Here is a 20,459-nt window from a genome sequence, read left to right on the forward strand (position 1 = left end):
CGAAGAAAAACTGTAAAATGTACCGAATTTTCTCTTTGTTCACTTCCATTTTTAACACGCTGTAAGTCACAACTGAATGCACCAAACAAAAACAGCAAAAGAATTTTTTTTACTGAGAAATGTCACCTCTCCAACGAGAATAATTTTCGAAATTGTTTGATCGATACTTTACGAGAAATCTATCAGTGCAGCCATCTACCGAAAAAAGAATCGATTTCTTTTTCCCCAAACTAATATATATATATATATATATATATATATATATATATATTATATATATATTATGATATTAGTATATATATATATATGTATATATGTATATATATATATATATATATCTATTTCATATATATTCTGTTAATTTCTTTTAAGGCGCTCTGGCATATGCTGAATTAGGTACGATGAATACATCGTCAGGTGCTGAATGGGCATATTTTATGGACGCTTTCGGACCAGCACCGGCATTTTTATTTTCATGGGTATCAACTTTAGTTTTAAAGCCATCGCAAATGGCCATAATTTGTCTCTCATTTGCACAGTATGCGGTTGAGGCATTCGTATCGGAATGTGATCCACCGATGTCGGTTGTTAAAATGGTGGCATTATTAGCTATTGGTAAGTTAATTATACACATAAAAACACACACACAAGCGCCAAATAATAATTTTATATAGATTTTTTTTAATATCTTCTTCCTCCCTTACGTTTTTCTTCTTTACCAGTGATGATATTGTTTGTAAATTGTTATAGTGTTAATTTGGGTATGGCAGTGCAAAATATATTTACGGCCGCTAAATTGGTGTCTGTGATAATTGTCATATGTGGCGGTGCCTGGAAATTAATTCAGGGCAATACACAACATCTATCGAGTGCATTTAATGGATCTACTCCCACCTTTGGGGCTATAGCAACGGCCTTCTATACAGGCCTTTGGGCCTACGATGGCTGGAATAATCTAAATTATGTGACCGAGGAGATAAAGAATCCAAGCAAAAATCTACCACGCTCTATTATAATTGGTATACCTTTGGTAACATTGTGTTACACTTTGATAAATATCTCCTATCTAGCGGCCATGTCCCCCACCGAAATGATTGAATCAGAGGCAGTAGCTGTAACATTCGGTAATCGTATATTGGGTGTTATGGCTTGGCTGATGCCATTAAGTGTTACCATCAGTACCTTTGGTAGTGCAAATGGTACCTTATTTGCAGCGGGCAGGTAATGAAAATATTACATACTTACGTATACTTATGCATATATTCAATTATTTATTTTACTCGTTATTAGAAAACAATGAAACCAAAAATAAATAAATATAGAAAGAATTTTACTGCTCATCGCCGGAGGATGAGGCAGACAGCCTTTGAGACGGAAACTCCTTCCAGTATCTATATATACATATTCTAAATCCATTCATCCATCCGTCCATCCGTTTTGTATGTATATGTGCTATATTGTCTTCTGAGACTCTAAAAGTGAAACTCAAACTCTTGAGGTAAACCGTCCGCACACAATAGCCATAAATGGACACAACACTTAAAACCCCAACTCCATAACTTGCTAACTAATATTACGCGCTTGCATATATTTTGATCATTTTTTTTCACTTGGAAAAAATCATTTATGGAGAACCAATGATATAATATGTATTAATCAAAATGTTTTCCGTCATTTTTTAAAACCTTTTCCCATCTTACTGGTAAAATGGCGATATCGGGTCAAAAGAATAATATTAGTTTGGCAGTGATCCAACCATCGATCCATTTTCGCACTGCTTCAGCATTCCAAAACCGCATGCCAGCCAGATCGCGCTAAAGCGGTCTGAAGAAGTGGTAATCAGAAGGAGTTATGTCTGCGTAATATGCTGGATGCGGTAAAACTTCTTTACGACTGCTGATCACTATTGCTGGCCTTTTTTACAGCAACACATCGCGCCATGTGAGCAAATGCCATCAGCAGACATCTCCTCTAACAATTTCATATGGTTTCAGCGGCTCGTAATACACTGCACCTTGCTGATCACATCATATGCACAGTAAAACTTAATTGTCATGAATATTGCAATTGCGGTATCGATGTTAATGCCTCTCCTGGACTAATCCATCACTTTCTTGCGCTTGACACTGTCACTGTAGAAAACTCTTCGTTTCTCGCTTGGCAAGCGATTCGAAATGATATTTTCAGTCAATCCGTGTGGTAGCCATTTTCTCCCGTTTTGTATCCTTTCCCATCGCTTGTAAGCATCTAGAAACAGTTGATTCACAACTACGCCGTTCGGAAATTCGCAGTAAATTTCCACAAATCAAATAACAAAGCTATATGAATACCGAAAACGCAGCGTTTGAGCTTTTCATGAATAGCGTCTGTCGGCTCTGAAGAACTCAATAATGGATTAAGTGAAAAATTGTTATTTTATGTAGAGAAAGGTCAAAATCATCGAATTTAAATGTTGCATACAATGATAATTCGCATTGCTATATATTTTCATTAAAAAATCCCTCTGATCAAAATACCTGCAAGTAGCTATTGAAAAACCTTAGACTTTTTATTGTTTTCTTTGACAAATTTCTTGTAAAAATGACGCCTGATAATAATGATAAAACAAACAGTGATATTCATATTGTGATTATGAAAAAAGTCTTTGATATTTGCTTCGAAATGAAAACATAACGTAGAAGGGAAAATATTAATATTTTGTTTTTAAGAAGCAGCCTTAGGCTACTATTGTAACAAACGGCTCATATATGTGTATTGTTACCTCAGGCGGTGGGCAATAAACATTGGCCCCTAAAGAAAATCTAGTTTCCTTAATCAATTATTTTATTAATAGATTGTGCTTTGCGGCTTCGCGTGAAGGTCACTTATTGGATATATTATCGTATGTCCATGTACGACGATTAACCCCAGCTCCAGGCTTGATTTTTCATGTAAGTATTTAATTAAAGTAATATACTATTCTTGTATTGGATAGGGTGTTTTTTTGGACAAAATTTCTTGGGACGGAACATAACAGATAGGAAGGTAGGAAGTATTCGAAGAAGCAATAAATCATATGAAAAAAAAAAAAAACAATAAAAAATAGCAATACCGAAGTCACTCTCGCAAGATTTCTTTAATTTAAAGGGCCCTGCGACCCCCTAGGTAGGAGCGGTACAAATTTGTATCTAAAAAAAAAAAAAATCTTTCAATGCACAGGAATGAATCTATTACCCCCCGTTACGAAATCATGATGAAACGACTAACTGCGTATAATTCTATAGCCGCCTTCATAATTGATATGAAAGCTTTTGATTTATTGGCAGAAATCTTAATACCTTTCAGATCGCTTCCCATATCGAGCCGATCAAGCTGAAAATGTTTTTAAATGAAAACAAGTAAAAACATTATAGCGAGTCATGGCTCACCATTTAATACCCTTAACCATTTTAATTAATCCAATTATTCATATAACTACCTGTCCAAAATAGGTCATTTTATGGGAAATGATCGAAAAAAGTGATCCAATCTTAGACATTTGCTATAGTGTTCGTCCGCGAATAAAGACAAAATTTTCAAATCACACAAATATCTCAAAAATTGCGATCTCTAGACTGAACACAAGACAACAAGATGGACAGACGGACAAGCAAGCTTTGATCATTTTGAAAATTGATTTAATCTCGTGTCCTTCTGAATTTTGCATACATACGTGTAAACTTAATATCATATGTGGTGTAGGGTATAACAAAAGCTTTTTCAACTTATCTGTTGGCATATTAGAGAGGTTAGAAATCAACATTTTCGTTTCTTCCCTTCTTTCTTCTTCCAATACCTTTTTTTCGAAGCGCTTGGGGCGATGCAAGAAATTGCATACTTAAAATTTCCTAAAAGTCTTTTTCTGTTTTTTTTTTTAGAAGTCTCAACTCAATTATCGATTCTGAAATGTTTACATAGATATTACGCCTAAGTTGAAACAATATAGGTAATGATCGGTTCACACATTCGAGAGAACACAATTTGAAAATTTGTTTTGCCTTAAAAGATAAGCTCGCGTATCCACACATTTCTGAAATTTGAAAACTTTTCGCTATTCTATTACCGATGAGGTAGATAAATTCATTTATGAGCAAAGCATTGTTTGGTTGGTAGCTTACGCCTATGTGCATTATCTAGAATGGCTCCCACATTCACCTTGCCCTCATGTCCTTTCAAGCCGTAGTTGGCCTCCTATTTCGATTCTCTTCATTCCTTTATAGCATTTTAAGTTGTGTTAATCTCTTACGATGAACTTTTAGATGTGAACTGCATACGTCACGCGAGACATCATTTCCACAATCGCTGTGTTTTAAAAGAAAACAAATCGCATTCGGTATCTTTACCGTACATATATACAAATTATTAGATATTGATAAATAAAATTTCAAAGATCGAATTTTATTTTCTATTCCAGTCTCTTATTGCTGCCGCCATGGTCTTATACGGTACCATAGATTCTTTAATTGATTTCTTTAGTTTTACTGCCTGGATATTCTATGGTGGTTCCATGTTGGCTCTAATTGTAATGCGCTATACCAAACCCAACTATCCACGGCCCTACAAAGTGCCAATTATCATTCCAATTGTGGTTCTGGTAATCTCGTTGTATCTGGTAGTAGCACCCATTATTGATACACCGCGTATTGAATATTTGTATGCCTGTCTTTTTATTCTTGCTGGCTTAATATTTTATATACCATTTGTTAAAATGGGCATGACACCAAGATTTATGAGTAAGTTTCAAATAAATTATTTAAAAAACAAAGAAAAAAAATAAAAAAATAGAATTGCAAATTAATGAAGTTATTCTTTAGATAAAGTTACTTTATTTCTTCAATTACTATTGGAAGTGGTGCCCACCTCAAGTATGGCCATGTTTGAATAAACGTATAACTGTTTAAAACCATATTATTTTATTAATTATTCCTGACACAAATATTCAACAGCAATGGAAACTGTGAAAGTAATAATGAAATGAACAGCAACATTCAAATTTAAATAGATATTAGTACTATATATATATACATACTGTATATACGTATATATACATATTTAAAGTTTAAAGTAGATTTAAAAAAACAACCTTAAACTTGTTGTGTTACGTAGCCGAGACGCTTAAAATAATAATATATATAATAATATATATGGATATGAATATGTATATATATATATATATATATATATATGTATACATATATATATATATATATGTATATATACATACGTACATATACTTGCATTAATATGCATACATATGTGTACCTACCATATATATTGTATATCAACCTATATAATTTAAAAAACTTAATCTGTTTGTTTTTCTATTTAGAGACACAAAATTTTATAAATTTATTTTTTATATTTTATAAACTTTTAAATGAAATATGACGTAAACATTGTCTTAAAAATTTAATTAAAGTTATCTATCATTTAAAGGATACTATTAATAAAAATTCTAGTTACAACAGCAATAACGTGCACACTTTACTGCGTCATTTATTTAAATTTTTTTTTAATTTAAGACAATTGAGTGAGTATGTGCATCGTTAATCGAAACTACTTGGGCACTTATGGGTAATGAATGTATTTATCTGCAATGGTAACTCCTGCAAAAGTAAATTTCTTCGCGCCCCAAATGGCCATCATGGTGGATCTACTATTCATCGCCAGTACAAAAAAAACTCTGCCTTCAAAATTTTTGAATCGTCATATCACTCGCCACAAACCGCTATTTGATATCCATTTCATTTGGCTTGAATTCAATTTGTAGTATACGAAACATCCCTGCTTTTAAATCACTTTTATCAAACTTTAGATAATTGTTTTTATTTTAAGATATTAATTCTTGATTGTTGAGTTTCTTCTATAGTTTTTTTTGATATTTAATAAATCGAACAACTTTTCAATTTTCCTATTCAAAATTGTAAATTTAAAAAATCGTCAAAAAAAAATATTATGGAAATGTCGTCATAGATTGGCATATACTTTGATCTAGTTTCGTAGAATTAGAGTACTTGTTATTGACCATATCCCGGTTTTTGGGTAGGCGCCGGGCTATTATAGGTGTTATTGTTTCACAGATGCATTATAATTTCGTTTTATTTGTCCGTTAATTTATTGAATATATCGTTTAAGCACCATCACTAGCACGATAGGAAAAACATACGGTAGAAAAAATTACTCATTATTTTCAAATATTAATACTTAGCTTAGTAGCATTAAAAACGACAATAGTTTTGGAGCTTTAGTTTAAATAAATATGGAAATAACTCTAGCGCTTATAAAACCTCACGTTATGCGTAACACAATAGCTTTTGCAGCGATAAAGCAATTGATAAAGGATAATTTCACTATTTTGGATTCCAAAGAGGTGTACATCACTAAAGGATTATCGGAATTGTTTTATGCAGAGCATAAAGGGAAATTTTTCTACAATCGTTTAACAACATTCATGGCAAGGTAATTAAAAGAAAACATAAACTGAGATTTTTCAAAATATCACAAATAAATTTTTCTTTTTAATTCAGTGGCCCATGTTATGCTTTAATTTTGCAATCTAAAGACTGTATAGCGAAATGGCGTGCTTTAATGGGCCCCACTAAGGTCTTTAAAGCTGTTCATGCACACCCCGGTTGTATACGAGCACTTTACGGTCTCTCCGACACTCGAAATGCCTGTCATGGTTCAGACAGTAAAACTGCAGCATTAAAAGAAATCGCGATATTATTTCCGGATTTCATAAGAGATAATGTTTCCGAGAACAGCTGATAGCAAAGAAATGAACTTGTTTTCTTGTAGTCGTCTTCCGCTTGGGATTATATTAACGTAATACGTCACTTTCAATGTCATCAAATACTCATGCTTTAATCAACGGAAGATTGAAAGGCGATATTATTTCTTCATGGCGTTTTGACATGATACCGTTACTAAGGCCATTGCTAAGCGTCCATTAAATGTGTTAGGAAAAAATCTCTTTTGCTACATAACACAATAGATTGTTACGTGACAAAATTGTCGATTTTACAAAAAGTGACATTTCAAAAATCGCGATGAATAATTTTTTTTAAACAAGGTACTGAAAACAAGTACAAAAGTTCTATTCGTTCTGAAGTGAATTTCGGTCTCCTAAAATCTTAGACCAGTAAAAAAGGTTTTGGTATTTATAGTTGGTGGCGCGTCAATTCGTTGGACATTAAATTTTCCACATATATGGTTGTAATAAATATTAGCTATACATTATAAGCTGCACTTTTCTTTCCAATATGAAAGAGAAAATGAAGGATGATCTCGCTCATAATTTGGGCCTCGAATTAACAATTTTTGTGACCGCAATCGTGTTAACAACAGAAGGCAGGCGAGCAAGCACGACTAGAAGGTCTTATTTTAGGGAGCTTTTGATGTGTTCGTATATATAAGTGGGAGTGCAGATTCAAGTCTTCCTCACCTTTTAATGAGGGGTGAATGCAAATGAAAGGTTTTTTATATTCGTTTTTAAAAGCTGAAAAAAAGCACAACTTTCGCGCTTTGCACCTATTAATTGTCAACACTACACACGGTACAGACTGAAATAAAGAAGTATCATCTGTACGAAAATACAAAAAGAGGGAAACAACACCTCTATAAGTACGTATTTTAGCTTACAAATTTTATTGATATTGTTAAATAAAATAAGTTATGTTATTAAATAAATTTTTAAATACGTCTATTAAGAAATCTCTACTGTTTAATTTATCAGTGAGAAACGGTTTAAGATATTTGGCCGGTGTTTCCATTGATAAGTTCGATCATTTAGATTTTTGTGATGAAAAATTGCAAAAATATTTAGAGTTTTTACGCAAGGAATTCTATAATTTACGTGCTAATGCCTCAAGCAATCGGGACTACCGGCGAATTGCTCAACTATCGGATGTTGTAAAAGCATTAGAGCAACATCGCGTTGTCAAAGGAAATATGATATCAAAAGAAGAAGTAGCAGCTGAAAAGGATGAAGATATGAAGGAGTTGATGGAAGAAGAAAATAAGGTGTACGGGGAATTACTAAAAAAGACCGAAGCGGAATTATTAAACCAATTGTATTTAATGGCGGACGGTGAGAACTACGAATCTGTAATATTTGAAATTACAGCTGGTGCTGGAGGTCAAGAGGCTATGCTGTTTGCTAAAGAGTTACTTAACATGTATACTAATTATTTTGATAAACACGGTTGGGATTATGAAATTTTAATAGAAGATTCATCAGATATTGGTGGCCTGAGGCATGCTAATGTGACGATAAACGATGCAGAGGCCTTCAGAAGTTTACGTTACGAGGCAGGCGTTCATCGTGTGCAAAGAATACCGAGCACTGAGAAATACGGGCGCGTGCATACTAGTACCGCTTCGGTAGCAGTTATACCTAGGCCGGCCGATATTGCGATACGTTTATTAGAACACGAATTAAAAATTGAAACTAAGCGTTCTAGTGGTGCTGGTGGTCAGCATGTGAATACCACCGACTCTGCCGTGAGGATAGTTCATTTACCTTCTGGTGTAGCTGTCGAAAGTCAAAGTGAGCGTTCACAAATTAAAAATAAGGAGATCGCCTTAAAAAGGCTTCAGTCCAAGTTAATACAAATAGAAATGGAATCTGCAGAAGCTTCTGTAAAAGGTACTCGCAAAGCTCAATTGGGCAATTTAGAACGCAATGAAAAAATACGTACATACAATTTCCCGCAAGATCGCATAACGGATCATCGCATAAGAGATGGTACCTTATACAACCTTAAAGAGTTCTTACAAGGAGGAGAAAATCTCCACAATCTCATTAGAAAACTGGCCATAGAAAATCGCAGAAAAAAATTTCAAGAAATGATTGATAATTTTCAAGATTCCACTACAGAGCTAGTAAATAAAGAAAAAAGTTAATTCTTAGTAAACTGCGGTCCGCATGTATATTTATTTAGCAATATTACTCCAATCCCCTACTGAACCCATTTGCATTAAATGTTTACGTACAGTCTTCTCCATAACAGCTTTTATTTTACGACAACCATTCAAAGCATGTTCCAACACCTTAGGCAGATGTTCCAAATGAAACCGTTGGGACATTTCCATAAAAGCTATTTTATTAGAGAGAGGTAGTGAGGCAACGGTTAAAGTTGGTCCACCGGAAACTTCTTCGAAATGTGATACATCCATTAAGGGAACATTGTTTTTGCTTAATGATGCAGTGCAGGCTACAACATATTCCTTTAAGCAAATCCCGGCGTCAACCAAGGCTAGAGTGGCAGCATTTAAAGCCACGGCATAATTAGCGCCGTCCGCTTGCAGAACTTCAACGTAAACATCTATTTGGGATCGAGGATATAGCTCTGTTCTTATAGCTGCTTTCAATGATTGCCTCAAATAAAGGGTAATCTCCTGTGATTTACGATCACCTCTGGGACGTTTTTTACGTTCAGCAGTTGAAAATGTAGCCATACTATACTGGCAATTAATTACAACCTCGTTAAAGTCCACTCTCTTACTTTGAGCTTGATGAGGGCCATAAACAGCAGCCAACACCTTAGTGTTACCTTGCTCCAAATAGGCACTACCATCGGGTTGTTCAAATACGCCCAATTTACATTTAATATGACGCAATTCGTTCGGCCGTCTACCGTCCAGTCGTAAGCCTTGGTCGCTCAATAATTCCAAATTAGACATTTTAGCGTCGTTGTGCTCAAAAGGAGAGTATGTTTAGTGAAATAATGTCATAGCAACAAAATACACATTGTACTACTTTTACAGCAATAACATAAAAATAGTGGCTTTTTGACACACTTATACACATTATTATGTTGGTGCGATAAATTACAACACTAAATTTGTTACTCGCTGACGTATATTAAACACATTTAGAATTGTGAGCTGGACAACTTCATAATTAAAACAAAAAAAATGAACAAACGGATCACCCTGAATGCCATAGTTTACATGTTTATCTAATTTCGCCTTATTTATAATGCGATACATAGATATTGACAGTCATGTTATATGTATTACTATAAAATATAATATATAGATCATATATAGGTATCGAATAAGAAGGTAGTACAGCTTTCTTCTTTCAGAAGAATGAAAAATGTTCCTTTTTTAATTATTCTACATTTTTAACGTGAGTGAAAATAAAATCGTATCTTAAAAGAGACTTTTGGCCGGCACGACCATTGGTTTTATTTACTTAATCGATGAAAACAAATGAGGCACTCTTGATAAGTTAGAGTCTTGTTTTACTTATATGGCGATTTTCAACTTTTCTAATGTATATATTAAATTAGATATGCACCGTTTTTATCAATATAATATTTTTCCAAAATTATCGTCTTTTAATTGTTAAATATTTACTTAGTAGCCTCCTCGAACTACTTGAATATTATTATTTCATTACTTTTCCATGGGAATTTCTAACAATATTGATGAAATAAGTTACTTTTTGACTGCAATCCCCTTAAATCATCGCGATGAGGTAAATACATAATAAAAGTGATTGCGGCCGTTCTATTCTATTCATTCCCAATGTTAAAATTAGGTGCATGCACGCGGTTCTTAAGGCAGAGGTGTAATCAAAATTGAAATTTTTATGGTTCATTTTACATTTTAAGAAACGTCGCAAGAGTGAAGTCGGTACACGCTTGTGTTGTTAGTATTGATTTTCATTCGTTGATGTGTTTTGTAGTAAATAAAGTGAAATTTTATAAGTTTCTGGCATTTCTTAAAGTAATTCATACAAAAATGGTCGGTTTCCCAGTAGACATAACTGAATAATTAATAATTTTTTTAAAAAATTTAAAATTTTCTTATATATAGGCTTCAACAAGTTCAAGTGCAGTGGGAATGTTGGAAGAACGACGTATATGGGTTGGAAATTTAGATCCACGAATAAGCGAGTAAGTTGATAAAGGATTTTATAAAAAATTATAATACATTTTTTTAATTGTAAATGGAATAAAAAGCTTATTTGTATAATTCTGCTTTTTTTTACAAATTATTGGTATCAACTCTTGAAAATTGTGCAAAAATGCGGTCCTATTGAAAAGTTTGATATGCTCTTTCACAAAGGAGGCCCTATGGCGGGTCAATCGAGGGGCTATGCATTTGTTACCTTTAGTTCAGTATGTTACATTTATGAGAAAATCATTGCATTTTGTTAAATTGTTTACTTCGTTTCTTTATTATGAATAAGAGCGAGGGCGCTGCAACGGCCTTGGACAAATTAAATGGTAAACCTGTACTTAATCGTCCGATTGCTATTAGGTTAGCAAAAAATGTAAATTATGTGAGTACTCTCAGTGTCATTATGAATGAATTCAATATATATTTAAAGGATTCTTTGTTTTGAAAACTTAAGGACGAGCTGGAGCGTCCGAAACCAAAAATAAAAATTCCCGCATTAGGTACGGGGAAACGCGAGGGGAAAATTAGTAAAGAAGAGGCGATTAGGGCCATTGAGCAAAAGCTGAAAATATTGGAAAATCATGCTGATGACGATTTAGAATTGGACCAAATCGGCAGCAGCGGTGGGCCACAAGTTCCGCTTATACAAAAGTATCAATTCAACAAAGATCGTGATAGCAGCACAAATATGGCTATTCAGAGACGTCATTACCATCATAAATTGAATGCGGGACCGTATACAAGGCATCAAAGACCAAAAAGAAGATAAACATTTGTTTTATGTTGGATTGATTATACATACACAAATAGTTGTAAAACCATAGAATAATTTGAATTACCAAAAAATAAGAAAACTATATGTGAATTATTTATTTGATATAATAGGAGAAAGTTTTTATTTACTTAGGAGCAAATATGTGTTTGCCACGCAAATGATCGGGTAAAGGTACGGTACCGGGACAAGGAACTTGGCCAGGTATTTCGCATATACAATGACGATTGCAACCGTAACCGAAATTGGCTGGGTTGTCTTTGCTCTCCGCCATTCTGGTTTCGGCGTCCAACTGTTTTCTACAGAAAATTTATTTAGATGAGCTTTTCACTTGGCTGTATAACTAAGGACTTACTTTGTTTTCCCCAAAACTTTCAATAGATGGTCCATAATTTCGTGACGATCTTTGCTGTCAATATCAACTAACATATCCCGTCCATCATCAAAGTAACAACGTATGAAGGGCGAAGGTGACATATTTTTAAAAGTAATTACCTGAACATCAGGATTTTTAAATTGCACTTGCGATATATTCCAAAAAACAAAGTCCCTGCATATAAAATCAAATTAGCATATGTGAAGCATTTCGAATGTTTTCGTAACAAGATTAACCTCGCTCCGGCATGATGTTCGCCATATGTATTATAATTGACGCTAAATATTCTCACTTTATCTTTTAAAATCAGCCGGCCAGCGTTTAAATATTCTAAAGTACGCCGTACAGGCGCTCTACCTTTCATGAACGGCATTTTGTTAGAGTTTTTTTTTTCTGCTGAAATAATTTCTTAAAAAACTAACTGTAGTATTAGCAATCAAATCACAGCTGGCGGTTTTCTTCTTCTAGCAGCTGTTGTTAGGAATATGCTTAATCCTTTTAATTATTGTTCGTAACTCAAATGATTTTTGCATTAATAAGAAGCAGATGTTTATATAAATTATAGTTCTAAGGCTTTTTGTTTATAGAATTGTCTAAAGCGGAGAATTAAAAAAAAAAATTTTGGAAAATGTAAGTTTCGATAATCATCCGACTGTTCTTTTATTTTAGCAATTGTATTAAAGGTCTTATTTACAAATTAATGAGTTTTCCTTTGAATACTAAGTTTTGGTAATCGAGGAATAAGAAGAAGATTTCTGTTTTGTATGAGGTTTGGAGATTGAATAGAAGTCTGTAATTATTTCTCTGTAAAAATACATAACTAAAGCTTGTATTTTGCTTTAATAGAACTTTTTTGAAACAGGGTTTAAGTATTAAATATTGGCAGAGAGAGAGAGAGAGAGAGAGAGAAAGGAAGAGAAAAAGTTGTTACATTTTATTATTATTAATTATTATTAATATACCCAGAGAATAAATTTTAAGTACTTAAGCATTTAAGGCTATTGTCCTTACTACTAGTACTATCTGCTCGCACTTGAAGATTTGAACCCACTACCATTGAGTTGTTAGTTGAGACGCTTTGCTGAATCGGCCAATCAGGCGGATAGTTGTTATATTTTAAAACACATTTTTGGAAATGATATCAAGTGCATGAAAGACAGCATTGAGTTATTGTATTTGTCGTTAAGAACATATAATCTTTACTAACTGTGGTAAAGTGGAAAAAAATTGCAAACGAAAAATTATGAATTTTCGAAGCTTATGTAAACAACATTCTTAAGGGGATTTGCTTATTTGTGTTAAAACAAATCTTTCACAAATTTTAATCTGTATCCTTAACAATATTATCTATCGACATTCCCAGGAGAGATTTTGACAATTTGAACTATAAGCTGCTTTAGAACATTTTCTCATTTGTGTCTCAGCGAAAAAATGGATCCATTACAACTTGTAACGTGAATTAAAAAAGATAAGAGTGCATCGATCGGCTCACTTACATTATACCCTGTGTAGTATTTAAAGTTGGTACGAAAGGTGTTGACCGGTAGGGGCTATTTTTGAAACCCCTCTCATATAACGAAAACTACTATACTATTATACTCGACGTATTTTTTAGATTCTATCCTAATAATGATTTTCACGAAAATTGATTCTTTGTAAAGCAGAAAAGTGTGTTATGAAAATTCACCCATGACAATAATTTCTCTCTAGAAAACTCTAGAAAATTTGGATCACCTATGCCTATTTTTGGGCCCGGTCTTATCTAAGAATTAAACTTGTACTACATTAAGTTGCGTTTTGGAGCCGCTTCCCCAGAAATACGCACATGATGAATATGCCTTTATACAGAAACAGGATATAATTTTTTTGTTCTATAATAAAGATAAGAATTATGTTAGACAATGTTGTGTAGGGTATTTAATAGTCGGCCTTGCCTGACTATAATGTTCTTGAACTATGTCCCCTGGAAACCCTGCTGCTATCAAGGAGTTGAAACGAGAAGAATGCCGCTCAGGTGGTTACTCACTGACTATACTTCGTCGATTTGGCGTCGATAGCCAATAGCCTTCTCGAGCAATTGCTTAATTTTTTGGACGTATCGCCATATCTTGTGGCGTAAGAAAATTGTTTGTTTATTTATTTTCCTATTTTCGCTTCAGCGGAAGTTTTGTTGTGTTACAGAACTCGCACAACTAGTTGCGACATGTTACGGATACGATTAAACTATTCTAAGGTATAATACTCATGGAGCTGTATGTACTTGTTTGATCTGAAAATTTTTTTTATAATAGACATAATACAGACGGACAGACAGCCAGACGGACACAAATTTTAATGCTGATCAGGAATACGTATACTTTGTGGGATCTCTGAAGCTTCCTTCTGGGCGTCGAAAAATCTTTTGACAAACGAATACAACCCTCAACGTTCGGTAATGGGTATAAAAATTATTTTTGGAAAATATTACAACAACAATTTTTAAATGATAGAGACAAAAATAAATATGGTGATCCGATGACTTATCCGAGATCCCGAATTACCTACGTATGTATATATCTCGTTGACGATTTTCGTATATGTGTTTTACTTTTACTTTACGCTGTGCTCATTATTGTACTTTTTGTCTCGGCTTACTTTCTATAATTCAAAAACTTTATGTTCCGGCCGTAAGTCCGAAAAGGCGACGAGACTGGCTGCGGTATGGACTCTAAAATTAACGCTTCGTCAAATCTCTTAGGCTTAGCTATCTTATCAGTTATTCAGGGAAAATGAGAAATCTAAGCTTCCTAAGCACTACTCGTGAAATCTAATAGTCGGAGCGCGGTGACTAACCTCAGCCCGGTGACCTCCTAATCTTAGTCCTTCTATCAAACAATCAGATGCAAGGATTAAGTTTTAGTTATCATATGCTATTATTTCTATGTGTAAGGATGTGCCTCCTCACAAGCTGGACGATAACGGTTTATTTTTTTGATATCGTTAGGTAAAGAATCGAAAAATTTTTATTTTTGTTATTTTCCCAAAATTTTTCTTGTCAGCAGCAATACGAGAAGAAATTGAGGGAAATTGATCTTAAACGTCTCTAAAAGTCACACGAACGCATTTTCAATTAAAGACGAACGAGTGCGGCATCTATTTTGCATGAAACGTTCTTGTCTCCAATGTTAAGTGCATAACCATACAGAATGTTTTCGCCTGCTGTTAGTTTATTCCTTTTCATTTTATGACGTCATATAATAGATCGATAATTTTTTCAATCGTTTCCGATATAGTCAAAACACACTTAAAAGTTCCGAACGAGGCTCATTGCTTGCAGTTGGTACAGTCGATCGCACACAAATTCAATCGACCAATAATGAATCACTTTTTCTTGGTAGGATTTGTCGAGACTTCCCCCACTTCCTTGTCGCGTTGTACGATTCAAAGTATGCGCGTTGTCCGCAATACCGCCCTCAATTATCTCTCTAGTGAAATGCAAAACCACCAAAGTTGTTGCCAGTCATCGAATTTGACATGTGATCGATCGTCTCAAACTTGGTTCTGTCTGACATGAAGCGAGTTTTTTTTCATCTACACTTTTAGTTACTGGCAAACACTAATGCACAAGACCTAGAGTTACAAATTTTATACACAGCACGATACGATATAATATTGCTTACGATCTCTCTTCCTCTCGGGCTCAAAGTTAACTATATATAGTGGATTGAGTAAATTACGTTAGTTATATCCTATATATTGTCTACGGTTTGCAATCGTAGTCTCAGATAGATTTGCTCACAATTGCGTTCAAAATGCACAAAAGATTGTATTGGTTGTATAAAGAAGCGTTCGAGAACTATGACTGATTCATTTGAAAGTACTCTTTTTCGTCTTCTTCCTCTTCTTCTGCGAGTCGATAAAAATGACGATTTATTGCGTTCAGTTAGAGTGTCATGCGAGAGAATTTAAAAGTACTAGACGCAACTGGCTACCCAACTCAACCATACAGTTCCTGGGGTCTCAGAACAGAGATGGATGGTTCTATGGGAAAAAAATACTATTTGTAGGAAAGTTTTCTTTTTCCGTTTATTTTGGGTATCCATAGGTCAAATAACAATGCTGCACAATATGCGAATGAGCCCTGACCCCTATCCCCGCAGTTGATCAGTTATCAGGCGTCGTATATTATCGTTTGTTCCAAGCAAATGAAATCGGCTGCTAAGAACAGCTGACGAAAGACGGGAGAAATATACGTACGATACTCTCTGAGGGAATATTTTACGGCTCTAATCTGGAATATTCTACCCTTCCCGCTATTATCAGTAGACATTTCTTCACCCGATCCAGTCGATGACTTATTCAATAGCCTCGAACCATACCAGCTATGCATTTCGTGTTTGTTTCATATTTTGCATTGAATATGACAGATGTAATGGCTATGGTTGGGGGAAATACGATGGTCAAGGTAACTAGTGTATCGTAACTCCCTTCACGGTTGGACTGTAAAACATTTAATAGATATTGGTTTCACACTTACAGAGCAAGAAATTGTCAAATGACGCACGTGAAAGGTAAAACAGAATTGTTTCGATCGATTAAGAGATTAAGAGATATATGCATGTGGTTTGCGATAGATAGTATTGGATGTGGATAGACTTTCATTTTTCTTATTAATTGGTTATTGGGAGGATGAGAAAGCTGATAAATAAATAGAGCAGAAATAATTTCTTTATATTTCTTGAAGCATTCACTCTGGCATGCTCTGGCATTCATGTAATACTGATTGTGCATACTTTAAGAGTCAATGGCAATCCATATCCAATAATTCGCAATATTTTTCAGTTGATATCTCTTTAACAATATTAAATTTAAATGTACATAACTACGTCTCTTGAGTATGCATGTGTATGTGAGAAAAGATGGATAGAAGGATGTAGACAGCCTAGCCGCTTGTATAAGGATATTAAGGCAAAACTAACGATCATGGTTATCACATTTATTTGGATAATTTCTTCAAATACATAAATCACCTGGTAAAACGAAGTGTCCGAACAAGAATTTATTTTACATATTTTTTCGGGTTTTATGCAATTTTTTTTGTTATCGTTATTGTTGTTGTTGCTGTTGTTGTTGCTATTGTTGTAAAAATGAACTCAAAAACTCTACCAAAAAATATAAAACGAATTATGTTTCATGTCTTGAGAATGCCATTATATGATATGTGTACATAGACCGCTCTTTGGAAAACCCTTACAGCAGTAACAAGTATTAGATATGCATGAATACATAGCACATACTCTATATATGTATGTGCGTATATATGTATACGTATATTATTATGTATATTTTCTTTTTTCTCGGACCAAGTGGCCATTAGTATTATGACTTGTACTTGACATGTGGTAAATGCATTTTGAGCAAACAGCCATTTATCTAATGTAATGACCAATGTTGCTGCTACTACTGCTGCTGCTGCTCAAACAGTACACAAGAAAGATATAACAGCATGACCATATAAATATGAGTGCGTACGTGTATGCATCTAAAATATTAAGATATTCAAGCATCCCAGTTACGTATGCATATAAATGTATAATAGAGTTTTTATACACGCGTTTATTTCTCTTTGTGTTTTTTTTTTTTTTTTTTTTTTTTTTTTTTGTTTTTGAAAACAAACACAGCGCAAAGATGCAGACATACAGGCATTATATAATATATGAAAATGTGCGATATATTAGTGATTTTGAATTAATTCCTGTTCCCTTTGCACATTTTTTCATCACATTCCACCAAAACCCATCGACAATCAATTGCGCGAACATTACAACTGGAAGACATAAGAACACGGTCCAAGCAACCCTAACATCTCACGTTGATAAATAAATAAAATAAAAGAATTAAGTGACAATCAATATCATGTAAATTAATCGTTGACTTTATTAAGGTGCAAGCAAAAAAAAATTGCTTTGTGTACACACACTCAGCCTTTTCGATTACAAAGCAACAAGTCATCTTTGTTGTTGATTTGCTAAACACTCAAGTACAGAAGAGGATAAACATAATGATGATGATAAACATAAAAACAAATAACAATTATTCGGCCGAAGCGAGAATACGCAAACACCAAACTGATTGTTAACTTTATTCCTCTCTACGTAACGTAACGTCATTTGATTTGTTGAATTTTCGAAGGAAACAAGTAAGAATATTATAGTCGGGAAAGGTCAACTATTAAATACCCTACGCCATATTGTCGAAAACAATTCTTATTTTTATTACAGAACGCGATTCTTGCCTACTGGGCTGCTCGTGTGATTAAAGATATCGAAGATGACGTTTGTGAATTCGTGAATTTGTTGTTTTTTTTTTTTTTTTTTTTTTTTTTTTACTGGGAGGCAAGCAACAGTAATCCGGGACTTGAGACAATTTTCTTTTATTAAGGTTAAGAGCAATATCATCAAAATAATATCACCGTTCGTTTAATTTGGAAGCAAAATAAACGGGCAATGGATATTAATTCAATTACATAATACGCAGGCACATAAGCGAAGGGGCAGAAAGTTTTTCTTTTTTTTTTTGTTTGCTCCCAATAGTAAAGTTAATTTTAAGGTGGAGAAACGTTTAATGCGTTCCATTTTATTGATAACCCGAAGCTCCGGTATAAGTGCATATGCTATCACTATAGCACTCTAGACATTTGAAACTTTCTTTCCGTTCATCTATCACAGTCAGTGAGTGAGGACTTGAGCAAATAATAACAAAAAAAAAAAAAAAAAAAAAAAAAAAAAAAAAAAAAAAAAAAAAAAATAGAATAATATTCTGATTTAAGCTTATGCAGCGAGAGAAAATTTTCCTCTCATTTATTTATTCATACGAATTGCTTTTATTTTTTTATTATTTTTTTTTGAAATATGAAATTGTGCAAAAATATTATGGAGAAATATGATGCAACGCCTGCCTGTGCATGCACATGTATGTATATATTTATTATAGTAATATATAGACAATATAGATATATACTTTATTATATATAAATGAATTTCCTGAATAAATGTACGCAATAGCTTACCATGAACACAATCTTAATTTCCCACTTAACGCATAAAATGATTGTATATCATGTGATCCAATTATGGAATAAAGTAAAGGAATATAGATCATGAGTAAAAGGAACCGTTAGCATAGCAATGACGGTGGTGTGACTCACCTCTATAAAGTGCATTAAAATGAAAAAAATTTGCATCTTTTAATAGAGTTAAGATATATATATATTTGTGTGTATATATTGTATGTATATATGTGTTTTGCGTATATCTCTTGGTACATTCATATGTGTCCGTTTGCTTGTGAATGTTTATACACTGACAAGAATAAAATAAATGAATGGTTTAAAGGCATTTGGTTGCAAAGCAGCCATAATGTGGTAGAACTTCTCTCTACGGTTTTTCTGGTTCTGGATGGCAAATCCAATGCAACAAAGTTGTGGTATATCTTTGTCTTTATTTTTTATTTTGATATTTCAAGTAAAATATATATATTTATATTTACGTGTACACATATATATATATATTTCTTCAACTATTTAAATATTACCTGCCAGTAAAGAAACGTTACTATTATTAGCCTTACTGGAGCAACAGCTTTTGCAATAAATAAAAGGTGCTTGCAATTCGTTTGAACCTTAATATGATTTTACTCTTTTTCCGTTTCCTTTTTTTTTTGTTGTTTTTTTTATATTTTTTTCTTAAAGCTTGACCGTTCTGTGCTTTGTGTGCCGTTTTTCAAATAAATTTGTTAATATAGATAAAATTGTGCGAATAATGCTCACATTTTTATATATGAAATGAGAAATTTATTATGATATTTAAAAAAAACGAATAAATAATGTTTGTCTTGGGCTTAAAATGTCAAATTTTCTTAAAGATACGATTAGCTTTTCTTGAAATAGTGTCGTATCGGCAATGGTTCGATTCCTTATGCTTATGGGCAAATAACATAAATTTTTTGTATGCGTGAATACATTGTCACGAAACTAATGGGAATTGTTCAAGTAAGGCTTAAGTTAAGCTAAAGATGCTTTTCAGGTCTTTTCATCTGATCTGTTCAACAAGAAGGGAAACAAGTGAAATGAATCTTTATAATATAAATTCTTGATTTCATTTCCTTGTCGTCGTGAGGGCGAAAAAAAACCACTTGCTCGCAGAAAAAAACCGGGTATGTGCTAGTGGGCTGCCCGTAGTGATGATAGCTTTCGAATCTTACGCGTATTTCGTGTCTTCAATGTCTGTCCGCCTGTCCCCGTAACTGTGTATTTTCAACACCGTGTTTAATGAAATTCTATTTCTATGTATGGGTGTGTGTGTGTGTGTGTGTGTGTGTGTGTGTGTGTGTGTGTGTGTG

At 33.6% G+C, this 20,459-nt stretch overlaps 6 protein-coding genes across 9 annotated transcripts in view; 4 read left to right on the forward strand and 2 right to left on the reverse strand.

Moving 5' to 3' along the window:
• LOC119643783 (b(0,+)-type amino acid transporter 1) overlaps nucleotides 1–5,130 on the forward strand; it is a 19,788-nt gene extending 14,658 nt beyond the window's left edge. The window contains exons 4-9 of one of the 4 annotated variants that reach the window (XM_038043427.1): nucleotides 373–615; nucleotides 723–1,019; nucleotides 1,071–1,221; nucleotides 2,834–2,930; nucleotides 4,433–4,751; nucleotides 4,833–5,130. In XM_038043427.1, the coding sequence (XP_037899355.1) occupies nucleotides 373–615; nucleotides 723–1,019; nucleotides 1,071–1,221; nucleotides 2,834–2,930; nucleotides 4,433–4,751; nucleotides 4,833–4,903 (1,178 nt within the window). In that variant the 3' untranslated portion in view covers nucleotides 4,904–5,130. Of the gene's footprint in view, nucleotides 1–372; nucleotides 616–722; nucleotides 1,222–2,833; nucleotides 2,931–4,432; nucleotides 4,752–4,832 lie in introns of all 4 variants that reach the window. The other 3 variants (XM_038043498.1, XM_038043290.1, XM_038043356.1) reach the window with 3 other exon arrangements.
• A 274-nt stretch (nucleotides 5,131–5,404) lies between these two features.
• LOC119642005 (nucleoside diphosphate kinase 6) lies at nucleotides 5,405–7,170 on the forward strand. Its single transcript, XM_038040958.1, has 2 exons — nucleotides 5,405–6,477; nucleotides 6,546–7,170. Exons 1-2 carry the CDS (start codon nucleotides 6,278–6,280, stop codon nucleotides 6,784–6,786), a joined length of 441 nt encoding a protein of 146 aa, XP_037896886.1. The 5' UTR covers nucleotides 5,405–6,277; the 3' UTR covers nucleotides 6,787–7,170.
• A 445-nt stretch (nucleotides 7,171–7,615) lies between these two features.
• On the forward strand, nucleotides 7,616–8,929 carry LOC119635592 (peptide chain release factor 1). The gene has a single exon (XM_038030466.1). The coding sequence runs from the start codon at nucleotides 7,693–7,695 to the stop codon at nucleotides 8,920–8,922; it is 1,230 nt and encodes a 409-aa protein (XP_037886394.1). The 5' UTR covers nucleotides 7,616–7,692; the 3' UTR covers nucleotides 8,923–8,929.
• Nucleotides 8,930–8,933: 4 nt separating this feature from the next.
• Nucleotides 8,934–10,018, reverse strand: LOC119635596 (exosome complex component RRP41). Its single transcript, XM_038030481.1, has one exon. It carries the CDS (start codon nucleotides 9,700–9,702, stop codon nucleotides 8,953–8,955), a length of 750 nt encoding a protein of 249 aa, XP_037886409.1. The 5' UTR covers nucleotides 9,703–10,018; the 3' UTR covers nucleotides 8,934–8,952.
• Nucleotides 10,019–10,636: 618 nt separating this feature from the next.
• LOC119639776 (probable RNA-binding protein 18) lies at nucleotides 10,637–11,807 on the forward strand. Its single transcript, XM_038037435.1, has 5 exons — nucleotides 10,637–10,773; nucleotides 10,846–10,925; nucleotides 11,030–11,150; nucleotides 11,222–11,314; nucleotides 11,387–11,807. Exons 1-5 carry the CDS (start codon nucleotides 10,702–10,704, stop codon nucleotides 11,699–11,701), a joined length of 681 nt encoding a protein of 226 aa, XP_037893363.1. The 5' UTR covers nucleotides 10,637–10,701; the 3' UTR covers nucleotides 11,702–11,807.
• Nucleotides 11,808–11,831: 24 nt separating this feature from the next.
• On the reverse strand, nucleotides 11,832–12,692 carry LOC119639785 (probable 28S ribosomal protein S25, mitochondrial). Its single transcript, XM_038037446.1, has 3 exons — nucleotides 12,317–12,692; nucleotides 12,060–12,254; nucleotides 11,832–12,003 (listed from the first exon to the last, which is right to left on the reverse strand). Exons 1-3 carry the CDS (start codon nucleotides 12,451–12,453, stop codon nucleotides 11,832–11,834), a joined length of 504 nt encoding a protein of 167 aa, XP_037893374.1. The 5' UTR covers nucleotides 12,454–12,692.
• Between the last annotated feature and the right edge of the window lie 7,767 nt (nucleotides 12,693–20,459).

This window comes from Glossina fuscipes, unplaced genomic scaffold (assembly GCF_014805625.2).
Source record: "Glossina fuscipes isolate IAEA_lab_2018 unplaced genomic scaffold, Yale_Gfus_2 0, whole genome shotgun sequence".
NCBI lineage: Eukaryota > Metazoa > Arthropoda > Insecta > Diptera > Glossinidae > Glossina > Glossina fuscipes.

Coding starts and splice junctions, on each gene's coding strand:
- LOC119642005 (XM_038040958.1), top strand. CDS start 6,278: ATGGAAATAACTCTAGCGCTTATAAAACCTCACGTTATGCGTAACACA. Junction 6,478..6,545: donor TTAACAACATTCATGGCAAG/GTAATTAAAAGA, acceptor TTTTTAATTCAG/TGGCCCATGTTATGCTTTAA.
- LOC119635592 (XM_038030466.1), top strand. CDS start 7,693: ATGTTATTAAATAAATTTTTAAATACGTCTATTAAGAAATCTCTACTG.
- LOC119635596 (XM_038030481.1), bottom strand. CDS start 9,702: ATGTCTAATTTGGAATTATTGAGCGACCAAGGCTTACGACTGGACGGT.
- LOC119639776 (XM_038037435.1), top strand. CDS start 10,702: ATGTGTTTTGTAGTAAATAAAGTGAAATTTTATAAGTTTCTGGCATTT. Junction 10,774..10,845: donor AAGTAATTCATACAAAAATG/GTCGGTTTCCCA, acceptor TCTTATATATAG/GCTTCAACAAGTTCAAGTGC. Junction 10,926..11,029: donor TTAGATCCACGAATAAGCGA/GTAAGTTGATAA, acceptor TACAAATTATTG/GTATCAACTCTTGAAAATTG.
- LOC119639785 (XM_038037446.1), bottom strand. CDS start 12,453: ATGCCGTTCATGAAAGGTAGAGCGCCTGTACGGCGTACTTTAGAATAT. Junction 12,255..12,316: donor GAACATCATGCCGGAGCGAG/GTTAATCTTGTT, acceptor TTTTATATGCAG/GGACTTTGTTTTTTGGAATA. Junction 12,004..12,059: donor AAAGTTTTGGGGAAAACAAA/GTAAGTCCTTAG, acceptor AATTTTCTGTAG/AAAACAGTTGGACGCCGAAA.